General features: G+C 42.7%; 2 protein-coding genes across 3 annotated transcripts in view; both read left to right on the forward strand.

The window, feature by feature from the left end:
• The first annotated feature begins 3,015 nt into the window (after positions 1–3,015).
• Positions 3,016–9,550, forward strand: LOC106573830 (coatomer subunit epsilon). Its single transcript, XM_014149200.3, has 10 exons — positions 3,016–3,316; positions 3,493–3,555; positions 3,658–3,758; positions 3,873–4,025; positions 4,112–4,165; positions 4,291–4,372; positions 5,394–5,549; positions 6,154–6,222; positions 8,717–8,791; positions 9,117–9,550. The coding sequence occupies exons 1-10, from the start codon at positions 3,215–3,217 to the stop codon at positions 9,168–9,170; spliced, it is 909 nt and encodes a 302-aa protein (XP_014004675.1). The 5' UTR covers positions 3,016–3,214; the 3' UTR covers positions 9,171–9,550.
• Positions 9,551–9,829: 279 nt separating this feature from the next.
• Positions 9,830–14,540, forward strand: part of LOC106573829 (ceramide synthase 1) — a 51,486-nt gene continuing 46,775 nt past the window's right edge. The window contains exon 1 of one of the 2 annotated variants that reach the window (XM_014149198.3): positions 9,830–11,182. In XM_014149198.3, coding sequence (XP_014004673.1) covers positions 10,931–11,182 — 252 coding nt within the window. In that variant the 5' untranslated portion in view covers positions 9,830–10,930. The remainder of the gene's footprint in view (positions 11,183–14,540) is intronic. The other variant, XM_014149199.3, reaches the window with a different exon arrangement.

Raw genomic sequence — 14,540 nt, forward strand, 5'->3', positions numbered from 1 at the left:
GCCCATAGGGGATCGAATGGACGAGTGAGAGGTCGAGGCGACCGGACGACGAACAAAAGATGTCGGGAAAAGATGATGGAGTGGATTCTGAATACAATAGCGGTAGAGTCAAGGATAATTCGAGTATGTCCAAAATAACGGAAAACGGAGCAAAGTGGTATACAGTGATGAGAATGACCCTTCGTATCTAGTAGGAGTACGGTTTGTTAATGAGGAGAAGCTGAGCAGAGAACCAGTCTTGAAGAAACCATTTCAGTTATCCAAGCTGGTGGAGATAGTGCTGGGTAAAGGGAAGGCTGTGAGGATCCCGAGGGGTTTGTTTAGGTTTTTTTTTGTGCTTCTGCGGATCAGAAGGAACGTGCGTTGTTGTCTTAACCGAAGTGTCGTGTCTCTTCGAAACAGGGCACCCCTCAAGGATTTTTTTTTTTATCTGGCGTCTCGTGGAAAGTCGATTTTGTATAAATAAATAAATAAATAAATATTCCTGGAGTGATTGAAGCACGTCGGATGAATCGTGTTGTGAATGGTGAAAAAGTGAAGTGTATCTGTTCTTTTTTTATTTAAATATGACATTAACTACAGATTCAGAACATTTATCCAAAGACCAATGCACTGCGATCATTGTAAAGCTTTTGGTCATGTAGCAAGTGTTTGCAGAAGGGAGAAGCCGATTTGTCCAAGATGTGGAAAGGATCATATTATGTGTTATAAAAGTGATAAATATGACATGTTGCTATTTTTATTTTAACTAGGCAAGTCAGTTAAGAACACTGGTGGGAACCATGAAGCCAAGTCTTCCGAATGCCCCACAAGGGTGAAAGAGAATGAGGTGGCCAAAGTCAGGGTTTTACAGAGCATTTCACATGCAGCAGCAGGGAAAAGGGTTGAGGGTTTGAATGGTGCCCCAGAAGAGTTCATGGTAGTGGATAGGCCTACGATGCAGGGGTTGCCTTTCACCAGCAGGATCCTGACATTTTAAAGGTTAAATAGGTGGACTTTGTGGCATGTATAGCTATGGTAATTACTGAGCCATGCATGAGAGCATCTGCTGTTCTGGACGACTGTGTGATATACGCTCTCTGTAGCCAACACGAGAAAGACCTTTAAACAGGTCAACATACACAAGGCTGCGGGGCCAGACGGATTACCAGGACGTGTGCTCCGGGCATGTGCTGACCAACTGGCAGGTGTCTTCACTGACATTTTCAACATGTCCCTGATTGAGTCTGTAATACCAACATGTTTCAAGCAGACCACCATAGTCCCTGTGCCCAATAACACAAAGGCAACCTGCCTAAATGACTACAGACTCGTAGCACTCACGTCTGTAGCCATGAAGTGCTTTGAAAGGCTGGTAATGGCTCACATCAACACCATTATCCCAGAAACCCTAGACCCACTCCAATTTGCATACCGCCCAAACAGATCCACAGATGATGCAATCTCTATTGCACTCCACACTGCCCTTTCCCACCTGGACAAAAGGAACACTTATGTGAGAATGCTATTCATTGACTACAGCTTAGTGTTCAACAACAAAGCTCATCACTAAGCTAAGGATCCTGGGACTAAACACCTCCCTCTGCAACTGGATCCTGGACTTCCTGATGGGCCGCCCCCAGGTGGTGAGGGTAGGTAGCAACACAAATGCTACGCTGATCCTCAACACTGGAGCCCCCAGGGGTGCATGCTCAGTCCCCTCCTGTACCCCCTGTTCACCCACGACTGCATGGCCAGGCACGACTCCAACACCATCATTAAGTTTGCAGACGACACAACAGTGGTAGGCCTGATTACCGACAACGATGAGACATCCTATAGGGAGGAGGTCAGAGACCTGGCCGGGTGGTGCCAGAATAACAACCTATCCCTCAACGTAACCAAGACTAAGGAGATGATTGTGGACTACAGGAAAAGGAGGACCGAGTACTCTCATCGACGGGGCTGTAGTGGAGCAGGTTGAAAGCTTCAAGTTCCTTGGTGTCCACATCAACAAACTAGAATGGTCCAAACACACCAAGACAGTCGTGAAGAGGGCACGACAAAGCCTATTCCCCCTCAGGAAACTAAAAAGATTTGGCATGGGTCCTGAGATCCTCAAAAGATTCTACAGCTGCACCAGGGAGCATCCTGACGGGTTGCATCACTGCCTGGTACGGCAATTGCTCAGCCTCTGACCGCAAGGCACTACAGAGGGTAGGGCGTACGGCCCAGTACATCACTGGGGCTAAGCTGCCTGCCATCCAAGGACCTCTACACCAGGCGGTGTCAGAGGAAGGCCCTAAAAATGGTCAAAGACCCCAGCCACCCCAGTCATAGACTGTTCTCTCTACTACCGCATGGCAAGCGGTACCGGAGTGCCAAGTCTAGGACAAAAAGGCTTCTCAACAGTTTTTACCCCCAAGCCATAAGACTCCTGAACATGTAATCAAATGGCTACCTGGACTATTTGCATTGTGTGCCCCCCCCCCCCCCCAACCCTCTTTTACGCTGCTGCTACTCGCTGTTTATCATATATGCACAGTCACTTTAACTATGCATTCATGTACATATGTACATACTACCTCAATTGGCCCAACCAACCAGTGCTCCCGCACATTGGCTAACCGGGCTATCTGCATTGTGTCCCACCGCCCACCACCCGCCAACCCCTCTTTACGCTACTGCTACTCTCTGTTCATCATATATGCATAGTCACTTTAACCATATCTACATGTACATACTACCTCAATCAGCCTGACTAACCGGTGTCTGTATGTAGCCTTGCTACTTTTATAGCCTCGCTACTGTTTTTCGCTGTCTTTTTACTGTGGTTTTTATTTCTTTACTTAACTATTGTTCACCTAATACCTTTTTTGCACTATTGGTTAGAGCCTGTAAGTAAGCATTTCACTGTAAGTTCTACACCTGTTGTATTCGGCGCACGTGACAAATAAACAGCGGTCTAAGGCACCGCATCTCAGTGCTAGAGGCATCACTACGGACCCTGGTTCGATTCCAGGCTGTATCACAACCGGCCGTGAATGGGAGTACCATAGGGCGGCGCACAATTGGCCCAGCGTCGTTAGGTTTTGGCCGTCCGTTGCAAATAAGAATTAGTTCTTAACTGACTTGCCTAGTTAAATAAAACCTTAACTGACAGAAGAAGATCATCGCCCATGTACCTTAGTAAATACGCGTCGGTACTACGTGTCCAGGAAGTGATCCAGTCAACATGGCGGCGCAACAAGGAGATGTTGATGAGCTCTTCGATGTGAAAAATGCTTATTATATCGGCAGTTATCAACAATGTATAAACGAAGCCCAGAAAGTTAAGGTAATTATCTGACGGTAAACAGTTTGTACAATGTGGCTAAGCCTATATCTTTTTCAAGTGTCGCTGTATGACACTGGACTGTATAGCTAACAAATCAACTAGCTAACATCTCTATTGTAATGAAGTAGCTAACGTTAAAACGAAAAAAAGTAAACTACTTATTTTCCTCTTTGCAGCCATCAACACCTGAGAAGGAGGTTGAGAGAGACATGTTTCTGTACAGAGCCTACATTGCACAGGTAACATAGCCGGGACAGTCAGTTTATAGGAGTGTACATTTTTGTTCCACCACCTATCAGCATGTGCAATTAGCGAACACGCCTCACTCTGTCTTGTTTCAGAGGAAGTATGCTGTGGTGATGGATGACATCAAGGCCAGTGCCTCGCCAGAGCTCCAGGCTGTCAAGATGTTTGCTGAGTATTGCTCCAACGAGGGCAAACGGTCTGAACCCATTAGTGTTCCGAATTGTTATTGTAAACTGTCAATACACAACTCAAGATGAAATGCTCTTTGTTGACTCCTTAGCTGTTACAATATTGTTGTTTTTTTGTGCAGGGATGACGTTGTGGCTGAACTTGACAAGAAGATGGCCAAGAGTGTAGATGCGGCCAACACAACCTTCCTGGTCATGGCTGCGTCCATTTACTACCATGAGATGAACTCTGACGCTGCCCTGCGGTCCCTGCACCAGGGAGAAAGTCTGGAATGGTAAAGACAATCACAGGATACTATTAATGTTTGTAGCCCCTGTTATGGGTGATTCAGTACGTTTATGTCCCTCTTTTTCTTTTCAGCATGGCAATGACCATTCAGGTGCTGCTGAGTTTAGAACGTGTTGATTTGGCAAGGTATGTCCACTCAACACGGCATCTGATTTAAATACTTTAAGTAAATTGAGCTAAAAGGATTCAGCAAATTTATGTGTGGATCATATATGGCATTGTTTACTTATTTTAACACCTGTCATTCAAAGGAAAGAGCTGAAGAAAATGCAGGAGCAGGACGAGGATGCCACACTGACCCAACTATCCACGGCTTGGGTCAACATCGCTGTTGTGAGTGTCAGCCCATAGTGAAGACCAGGGCATAAAATTAACACCAGCCACCTGCCAAATGCTGGTATATTTAGGTATTGGCAGGCAATAATGTCTATTTCACAAGCCACATAGGTGGGTGGTCAATTTTCAGGGTGGTCATCCAATTCGCATATGCAAATTAAAAGTGAGCACATGTGCGAGTTGTGATTTATAGCAGACAAATGCTGCAGTAGCTGTTTCAAAATATTTATGCCATTTTGTTTCATAGCTGCTAATCGCATAAAGAAATACAAGTCTATATCCCACCTCTCACAGCAACACAGCCTGGCTTTGTGCACTGTGCTGATAGATTCATTTTTGGAGGTGCTGCGCACAGGCATAAGTTTGTCTAATTTACTTGAAAGTGTACAACGTGAGACTTTGTCCTTGTGTTTCTTGCATATTTACATTGTTTTGTTCACAAGCTTGGTAGTTTTTTTTATGTTAGTTTGAGTCTGCTGCTTCAACTGATAGCGAAGAGATGCCGTCTACTACTAGTGCGATTTTAAATCTCACACACAGACGCACCTGACACGACTCAAGTGGCCCTGTTACCACGGTAACCTCCCACCCTGAAATTTAGCAGTATATCACATTACTTCTTACTAATAAATGTTTTTGTTTTAGCAAGATTACAAAGAATGGTCATCTGTTTTTGTTTTTGTATGGTGGAAAATGTTTTTTGGCTGGTATAAAAAAATTCAGTGGCTGGTAGATTTTTCAATCTACCTGCCACAGTGGCTGGTGGTCCAAGAAGGTAATTTTTAGGCCCTGGTGGAGGCCCCCTACATGCTAGAATACTTCAGTGCAGCCGGCCCCATTTGTCCTCCACCTGAAATAAATGGGCTTTTATTGACAGAGCACCACTCTCACTCTAAAAGTAGTCATCACTTTAGGATTAAATTCAGCTTTTTGTGCAGTCATTAAGAATAAAACTCAATTTCAGTTTTTCATCTGAACAGAAAAGAACTGGACTCTTGCTTTTTTTCCTTTTTTAAAGGGAGGAGAGAAGCTGCAGGATGCTTACTACATCTTCCAGGAGCTGTCGGATAAGTATTCCCCTACTCTGCTTCTGCTTAATGGCCAGGCTGCCTGCCATATGGCCCACAACAAGTGGGAGGAGGCAGAGGGGGTTCTCCAGGAGGCACAAGACAAGGTCATTACTTGCCTCAAATGCACTCTAATATCTTATTCTACAGAGGAATCTGTAGAGATGTGTAAAGGGTTGTTTTTAAATAAAGATGAACACTAACTGATAGCATAACATTATAGGACGTTAGTGACTATTGAATAGTACCATTTGAATTAGTTTAACCAATTGGTGATGTCTGTTGTCTCATCCAACCACAGAGCAATACAAGGTTAGTGTAATTTTAAGGGAAGTACTTGCAACTTTTTCAATTGAACAGTAGGTGGTGCCAAATGCTATATTTTTGTCCCCATGGCCTGCAGTTAATCTGAGATGAGAAAAAATGAATTGGCCGAGTTTAACCAGTACCTTGTTGGGGTGTCATGGAAGACTGATCCTTGGTTAAATAATTACACAAAAAGATAATCTCCCACATTTTACGCTCTTGTTTAGAATATGACCAGTGATTGTTATGTGAATACACTAGTATTACAGTTGTCGCATACACATTTCAGAACGTGTGATTGAACATGTATGAAGGAAGCAGGGTAGTGAGTAAGGTCATACAGTGCATTGAGGCACTGCTGTGAGAAACTGGTTGTTTTCCAAACTCTGATTTCCCCCCTAACAGGACAGCAGCCACCCTGAGACTCTGATCAACCTGATTGTGCTGACCCAGCACTTGGGCAAAGCTCCTGAGGTGAGACTTTGGACCTATATCAGTTTATGGGGATTCCTCAGGGTGCATCAGGTTTTGTCACAGATACGGAGAAATGTTTGTCTCAATTTACGTTTGTTTTTTATTTGTTTGGCTGAAAGGTTTGCCGATATATTGTGCTCTTTTTAAACAGCAAGTAAAACTCAAGAACACTATTGTAGCGATAAAGCTTTAAAAAAATCTTCTCTGTGCCAGATTGAGGTGATAGTGAGTAAATGATCAATAGGATTGTTATTGTCTACAGAATGCTGTCTTCAATGGGTTCAATCTAATTACTGATAATTACCCAATCAAGGATATCTACAACTGGTGTATAAAGAGTAGACCTTGTTCTAATGATTTATGATAAATTATTTTGGGCGTTTTAACTTTCTTAAAGGGATTCTCTGGTAATTTTCTATACTTTTTAGCCAGTAGTTCTGAAAGTAGCAATCACGAGTCAAAAGTGGTCCCCGAACATTGCATCGCGTACAGTGCATTCGGGAAGTGTTCAGAGCCCTTGACTTTTTCCACATTTTGTTGCATTACAGCCTAATTCTAAAATGTATTAAATCGTTTTTTTCATCAATCTAAACCTTTTTTGTGTGCAAATGCATTAAAAATAAAAAACAATCACATTTACTTAAGTATTCAGTCCCTTTACTCAGTGCTTTGTTGAAGCACATTTGGCAGCGATTACAGTGTCGAGTCTTGGGTATGATGCTACGAGCTTGGCACACCTGTATTTGGGGAGTTTCTCCCATTGTCAGCATATCCTCTCAAGCTCTGTCAGGTTGGATGGGGAGCGTCGCTGCGCAGCTATTCTCAGGTTTCTCCAGAGATGTTTAATCGGGTTCAAGTCCAGGCTCTGGCTGGGCCACTCACGGACCTTCAGAGACTTGTCCCGAAGCCACTCCTGTGTTGTTTTGGCTGTGTGCTTAGGGTCGTTGTCCTGTTGGAAGGTGAATCTTTTCCCCAGTCGGAGGTCCTGAGTCCTCTGGAGCAGGTTTTCATCAAGGATCTCTCTGTAGTTTGCTCCGTTCATCTTTCCCTCGATCCTGACTAGTCTCCCAGTCCCTGCCCCTGAAAAACATCACCACAGCATGATGCTGCCACCACCATGTTTCACCGTAGGGATGGTGCATCCTCTTTCCTCCAGATGTGACGCTTGGCATTCAGGCCAAAGAGTTAAATCTTGGTTTCATCAGACCAGAGAATCTTGTTTCTCATAGCCTGAGTCCTTAGGTGCCTTTTTGCAAACTCCTGTCTCTGAGCTCTATGGACAATTCCTTCGACCCCATGGCTTGGTTTTTGTTCAGTCATGCACTGTCAACTGTGGGACCTTATATAGACAGGTGTGTGTGCCTTTCCAAATCATGTCCAATCAATTGATTTTACTACAGGTGGACTCCAATGAAGTTGTAGAAACATATCAAGGATGATCAGTAGAAACAGGATGCACCTGAGCTCAATTACTAGTCTCATAGCTTATGTAAATAAGGTATTTCTGTTTTTTTTATTTCTTATACATTTTCAAACATTTCTAAAAAATGATTTTGCTTTGTCATTATGGGGTATTATTACATTTAATCCATTTTAGAATAAGGCTGTAATATGGAAAAAGGGAAGGGGTCTGAATACTTTCCGATTACACTATGTGCACCACGTGATTGTTCTCACTCTGCTGTGGGTGCATCTTGTTCGCTGTTAGGGGGCTGGCCCACGTTTGGGAAAATGTAGCACAACTTCCAGAATAATAGTTGCCTTCAAACTAGGGATTTCCTGACTAATTGAGGTAAGACAGTAATTCTGCACATAGATTATGCATGTATGAACTACACAGTGAGTGTTTACATGCACACTAATAATTCAGTGTTGAACTGATTCATGGCAGTAGGCCGATTGTGCAATAGTCATGTAAACACGTCTTAACCAGCGTAAGGTCCAAATTTTAAGTAAGCATACGCCGATTAAAACACCTGGTTTTCTGAGCAGTCTTTCAAATTATTAGGACATGTAAACACCTTAATTGGCATTCCAGCTGTGTATTTGATTTGCGAATATGCCAGCACCATCTGAGCGAGCCTCCCTTTTTAGCGCGAGTGAAGTGAGTTCGAAACAACAATGTATGTCTTGAAGTAGTTTTCGCATACAAACTCAGAATCAAATAGGCTTCCCAAAAATAACATGTTCGTTGTGGTAGAACATTTATTTTGATCGGTGATTTTCTAGATTTATCAGTCCCATCAGGTAGCCTGATTTCAGAAGTGTTCACGTAAACAGGGTTATTAGTGAAATCGTTCTTCTTGCAAAGCATGTAAACGTTTTTTGGGAATATTATATTAATCTGACTTCTCAATAATCACATGATTGTGTGCATGTAACCGTACTCATTGACACATCCAGCCCAAAGCGGAAGGTATAAAAAAAATACTAAGTAGTTGCCGAAGTTCAGGAGCCTGTCTTTAACGTCAATCTGTTATGCATCTGTTCACAGGTAACCAACCGGTATCTCTCTCAGCTGAAAGATGCCCATAGAGCTCACCGCTTCCTTAAAGATTACCTGGCCAAGGTATGTTGATTACATTTGCCCGTACACAGTTCTGCTACATCTTCAATCAATGCATTCTTCAGCTGTTGGTCAGTCTTTGCTCTCTTGGAACTAAATCAAATGATTTGATTGGTAGCACTGTAGGATATCTAGTCCAATGAGATCATTTAAAAACTGTCTGATTTTGACTGACTTCACTACACATAATTACCCAATAAAGAAGTGTAAATAAACATTGAAATGTCCGTTTGTTTCACTCAACGGACCAGGTTATTGCAGTGCACAACAGTTTTACTAGTTAAACATGTTCTACTGTGTGTTAAATGTTTATTTTTTCTTGTCTCAGGAGAATGAATTTGACAGACTGGCGATGCAGTATGTTCCCACTGCGACTGTTTGACACAATGGAGTAATCTTTTTTGGACTACAAAACATTATGAATACTGGACACACAACTGATTGCTACATATCTTTTTTTGTCTATCAATATGGAAAACTCTAAATTGTATGGATTAACATTGACATGCACATTTAGACATTTTTATATATAAAAAAAAAAAAATTGCTAAACTTTATCATAATAATATGACCTTTTATGTGGTGGACACAGATTTTATTTATACTCTGAAGTAGTTGTAGTACATTAAATGTCCCTTTTGATAATGTCTCTGTTTGTAACATTTGCATTTATCTAAATGGTAAAATGCCTCCTGTGTAACTGTTTTCTGTAAACATTCCTCTGAATTGACAATACATGTTTTATGACCCTGTTTACACCCAGTGTGTGTCAGTGTGACACTTTCTATTGAAATTCTTGAATGTGTCCCGATGATACTTGCTGGAGGTAGACCATCTTTTCCCCCTTATGTCTTGTCCAATTCACAGATTAACTTTTATTTTGCATGTGAAATTATCTATTTTGTAAATGAGTGGGCCATTCAATTCATGTAGAAATTCCTCTACAGTATCAACGTGTTTTCTGGAAAAGTCGACATCCTGTACTTGATGTGCATCGTGATGTGCATCGTGCTGCTGTTGCATGTTGCATTGTCGCTTTAAATGTTCTTCGGTTTTAATCCCAGCAGTTGAAGAAGATAGCTGGACATAATTACGTCACGGCGACGCTGCTTTTTCTACATTAAACTCGAATTTTAAATTAAAGTGGCATTCGGAGAGGGTGGTGAACACCCGCTGGTCGTGCGGGTAAAAACGTTTACTATACTTGTATTATTATAACCAGATAGGTTTCAAGTGAGTGCCGTATGGAATTATGTTCTACATTGATTCCCATTAAAACAGCGCGCATTTCTCTGTCACTTGTCAAGAGACAGAGAGCGCAGACAACCAGGACACGACGTTGATCACCAGCAGTGGCACGGCACAGGAAGCCGAACATTGAGGATATATAGTCTAGATTTTTGTCGGCGTTAATTAAAAAAAACTGTATTAGAAAGGTTTCAGTTCCACTGGTTTGGTGTCTGGTAGGACTAGGTTATTCTAGTTGATGAAATGACGGCGAGATGTTATATAAAGCGAATAACGGAGATGAGTGTATACAGAATATAACGTTAGGTTCACTAAAATCACATGTGATGCTTAGACTGTACCGATCTTTATGGCACATTAGGTAGCCAGATAATACTTGCTGGATTTTTTTCTTGTAATTTAAAGGTGATTTTACAGCTATATCTAATCTCAGAAAGATTCAACTAGCTAGTTTGGTAGCTGTTGTAAATGCTGGTCTATCCAGTAGTGTGCATTCAATTTAGCTAATCGTAGACGGCTGACAAGCTAGCTAAAATGATGAGGTAGTATGCGTAAAATAATGCCCAACATTCTGAACAATGTTTACTGGATCATAGAATATATGTAATATTACAATATAGATAGCTAATTACGTTGGCTATTAAATATATCGACCTGGCTATTACCTTTGGTTTTTATGGGCCTATATTCCAATCTGATATATGCGAAATGGGCCCACGTCTTAAATTAGAAAACAAAGAATTAGGCAGGCTACTTGAGAGGTTAAGCTGATTACAGTTTTTGCGCGTTTTTAGGATAGCTGCTGGCTAGCTAGTTTGGAAGTGTAGGAGCTTGCCGCTCTGTGTTCCTAAACCAGGGTCAGTTTTGTAAATCGACGTTTTCAGTGCCGCCACAATGGACAGTCATACCGGGGACGACATGAGTGTCGGGGAGGTGGAACCCATGCCTGGCTATGCGGATCTAATAACGAGAGCATCAACAGTGATGCCCAGTGCCTTGAGAGGCTGTAGCACTTGCGGTCTAGAGCTCTCCAAAAGGACGCTCCTGGATAACGCTTATATTACCTGGACCGAAATCGGCCTTTTCTTCATCTGCGCGGTTATGTGGACGCAGATACGACGGGGACTAACAGAATGCCTGTTCCAGGTAGATACAGAAGCATTCTCAGCCTTCCACTCATTTTTGAATACTATACATCCACATATACACATTTCCCCACAAATACATACATTCCTTCTTCAAGGACTATGAGCCTTGTTCTCGTTCCCTAACTATACGGGCCTTCTATCAGAGTGCAGCCTTCATAGCTCACTATTAGGGTGTTGTTAATGTCCCATGTTTCATGTACCTTGCAGTATTAGTGGAATAAGAATCATTTGATTTCAATTATGAATAATCACATTTGACTTGTGAAGCCCACCACAGGATATGAAACACTGGTCTCTTTCTCTGGTATAAAAACATACATTATTCTCTTGCTGAATTCAACAATTGTTACTGGGACTTGTCCTCTTGACAAGCTCATCATGATGCCCATCAAATTGAAGCATATTAGGAAGACCTTCATTCTGAGGAAGGCAATGCATAAGGCCTATATACTACGTTCAGATACCTTGAGTCTCTGTGTGTGTCATGTGCCCAAGATGAAGATCAGATACAAGGTTTAAGGTAACTGATTCAGTCAGATTACAAAATCCCTCTACCCCAGCTAACGAGGCTGCTATAGAATAACCTCCCAGGTTACAAAGACCAGAGCAGAGATGGAGAAAGCAAGCTTTGCAGAGGGGATTAAGGACCCATACACGGAAACCACAGACCTCCCTCATCACTGGCGATTGACTTAACCTAGACAGTAGACTGATGAGGAAATCAATGCATGTGAGATCTAGTCTACTACAATATTGTCTCACGAACTGCTGTCACAGTACTAACACACGTGGGCTGTTTCTTAATTCAATTCTTTTACTTTTAGATTTGTGTGTATTGTTGTGAATTTTTAGATATTAGTGCACTGTTGGAGCTCGGAACACAATCATTTCGCTACACCCACAATAACATCTGCTATCTACACTACCGGTCAAAAGTTTTAGAACACCTACTCATTCAAGGGTTTTTCTTTATTTTTGCTATTTTCTACATTGTAGAATAATAGTGAAATAACACATATGGAATCATGTAGTAACCAAAAAATCTAAATATATATCTTTTTTATATTTGAGATTCTTCAAATAGCCACCCTTTGCCTTGATGACAGCTTTGCACACTCTTGGCATTCTCTCAACCAGCTTCACCTGGAATGCTTTTCCAACAGTCTTGAAGGAGTTCCCACATATGCTGAGCCCTTGTTGGCTGCTTTTCCTACACTCTGCGGTCCGACTCATCCCAAACCATCTCAATTTGGTTGAGGTTGGGGAATTGTGGAGGCCAGGTCATCTGGCTTCCACATTCATGGTCAAATTGCTGCAAAGAAACCACTACTGACGGGCCGCCCCCAGGTGGTAAGGGTAGGTAACAACACATCCGCCACGCTGATCCTCAACATGGGGGCCCCTCAGGGGTGCGTGCTCAGTCTCCTCCTGTACTCCCTGTTCACTCATGACTGCACAGCCAGGCACGACTCCAACACCATCATTAAGTTTGCTGATGACACAACAGTGGTAGGCCTGATCACCGACAACGATGAGACAGCCTATAGGGAGGAGGTCAGAGACCTGACCGTGTGGTGCAAGGACAACAACCTCTCCCTCAACGTGATCAAGACAAAGGAGTTGATTGTGGACTACAGGAAAAGGAGGACCGTGCACGCCCCCATTCTCATCGATGAGGCTGTAGTGGAGCAGGTTGAGAGCTTCAAGTTTCTTGGCGTCCACATCACCAACAAACTAACATGGTCCAATCACACCAAGACAGTCGTGAAGAGGGCACGACAAAACCTATTCCCCCTCAGAAGACTGAAAAGATTTGGCATGGGTCCTCAGATCCTCAAAAGGTTTTACAGCTGCACCATCGAGAGCATCCTGACGGGTTGCATCACTGCCTGGTATGTTAACTGCTCGGCCTCCGACCGCAAGGCACTACAGAGGGTAGTGCGTACGGCCCAGTACATCACAGGGCCAAGCTTCCTGCCATCCAGGACCTCTATACCAGGTGGTGTCAGAGGAAGGCCCTGAAAATTGTCAAAGACTCCAGCCACCCAAGTCATACACTGTTCTCTCTGCTACCGCACGGCAAGTGCTACCGGAGTGCCAAGTCTAGGTCCAAGAGGCTTCTAAACAGCTTCTACCCCTAAGCCATATGACTCCTGAACAGCTAATCAAATGGCTACCCATACTATTTGCATTGACCCCCCCCCCCCCCTTCTACGCTGCTGCTACTCTCTGTTATTAACTATGCATAGTCACTTTAATAAATCTACCTACATGTACATATTACCTCGACACTGGTACCCCCGCACATTGACTCTATACCGGTACCCCCTGTATATAGCCCCGCTATTGTTATTTGCTGCTGCTCTTTAATTATTTGTTATTCTTGTCTCATAATTTTTTTTTTTTTTAGGTATTGTCTTAAAACAGCATTGTTGGTTAAGGGCTTATAAGTAAGAATTTCACTGTAAGGTGAATACCTGTTGTATTCGACGCATATGACAAATACATTTTGATTTGATTTGATTAAAGGACACCAATAAGAAGAAGAGACTTGCTTGGGCCAAGAAACACGAGCAATGGACATTAGACCGGTGGAAATTTGTCCTTTGGTGTGGAGTCCAAATTGCCGATTTTTAGTTCCTACCGCTGTGTCTTTGTGAGACGCGGTGTGGGGGAACGGATGATCTCCGCATGTGTATTTCCCACTGTAAAGCATGGAGGAGGAGGTGTTATGGTGTGGGGGTGCTTTGCTGGTAACACTGTCAGTGATTTATTTAGAGTTCAAGGCACACTTAACTAGCATGGCCAACACAGCATTCTGCAGCGATACGCCATCCTATCTGGTTTGGGCTTAGTGGGACTATCATTTGTTTTTCAACAGGACAATGACCCAACACACCTCCAGGCTGTGTAAGGGATATTTTACCAAGAAGGAGAGTGATGGAGTGCTGCATCAGATGACCTGGCCTCCACAATCCCCCAACCTCAACTAAATTGAGATGGTTTGGGATGAGTCGGACCGCAGAGTGAAGGAAAAGCAGCCAACAAGTGCTCAGTGTATGTGGGAACTCCTTCAAGACTGTTGGAAAAGCCTTCCAGGTGAAGCTGGTTGAGAGAATGCCAAGAGTGTGCAAAGCTGTCATCAAGGCAAAGGGTGGCTATTTGAAGAATTTCAAATATAAAATATATTTTGATTTGTTTAACACCTTTTTGGTTACTACATGCTTCCATATGTGCTATTTCATAGTTTTGATGTCTTCACTATTATTCTACGATGTGGAAAATAGTAGAAATAAAGAAAAACCCTTGGATGAGTAGGTGTTCGAAAACTTTTGACCGGTTGTGTATGTGTATGC

Source organism: Salmo salar, chromosome 16 (genome assembly GCF_965601325.2).
Source record: "Salmo salar chromosome 16, fSalSal1, whole genome shotgun sequence".
Lineage (NCBI taxonomy): Eukaryota > Metazoa > Chordata > Actinopteri > Salmoniformes > Salmonidae > Salmo > Salmo salar.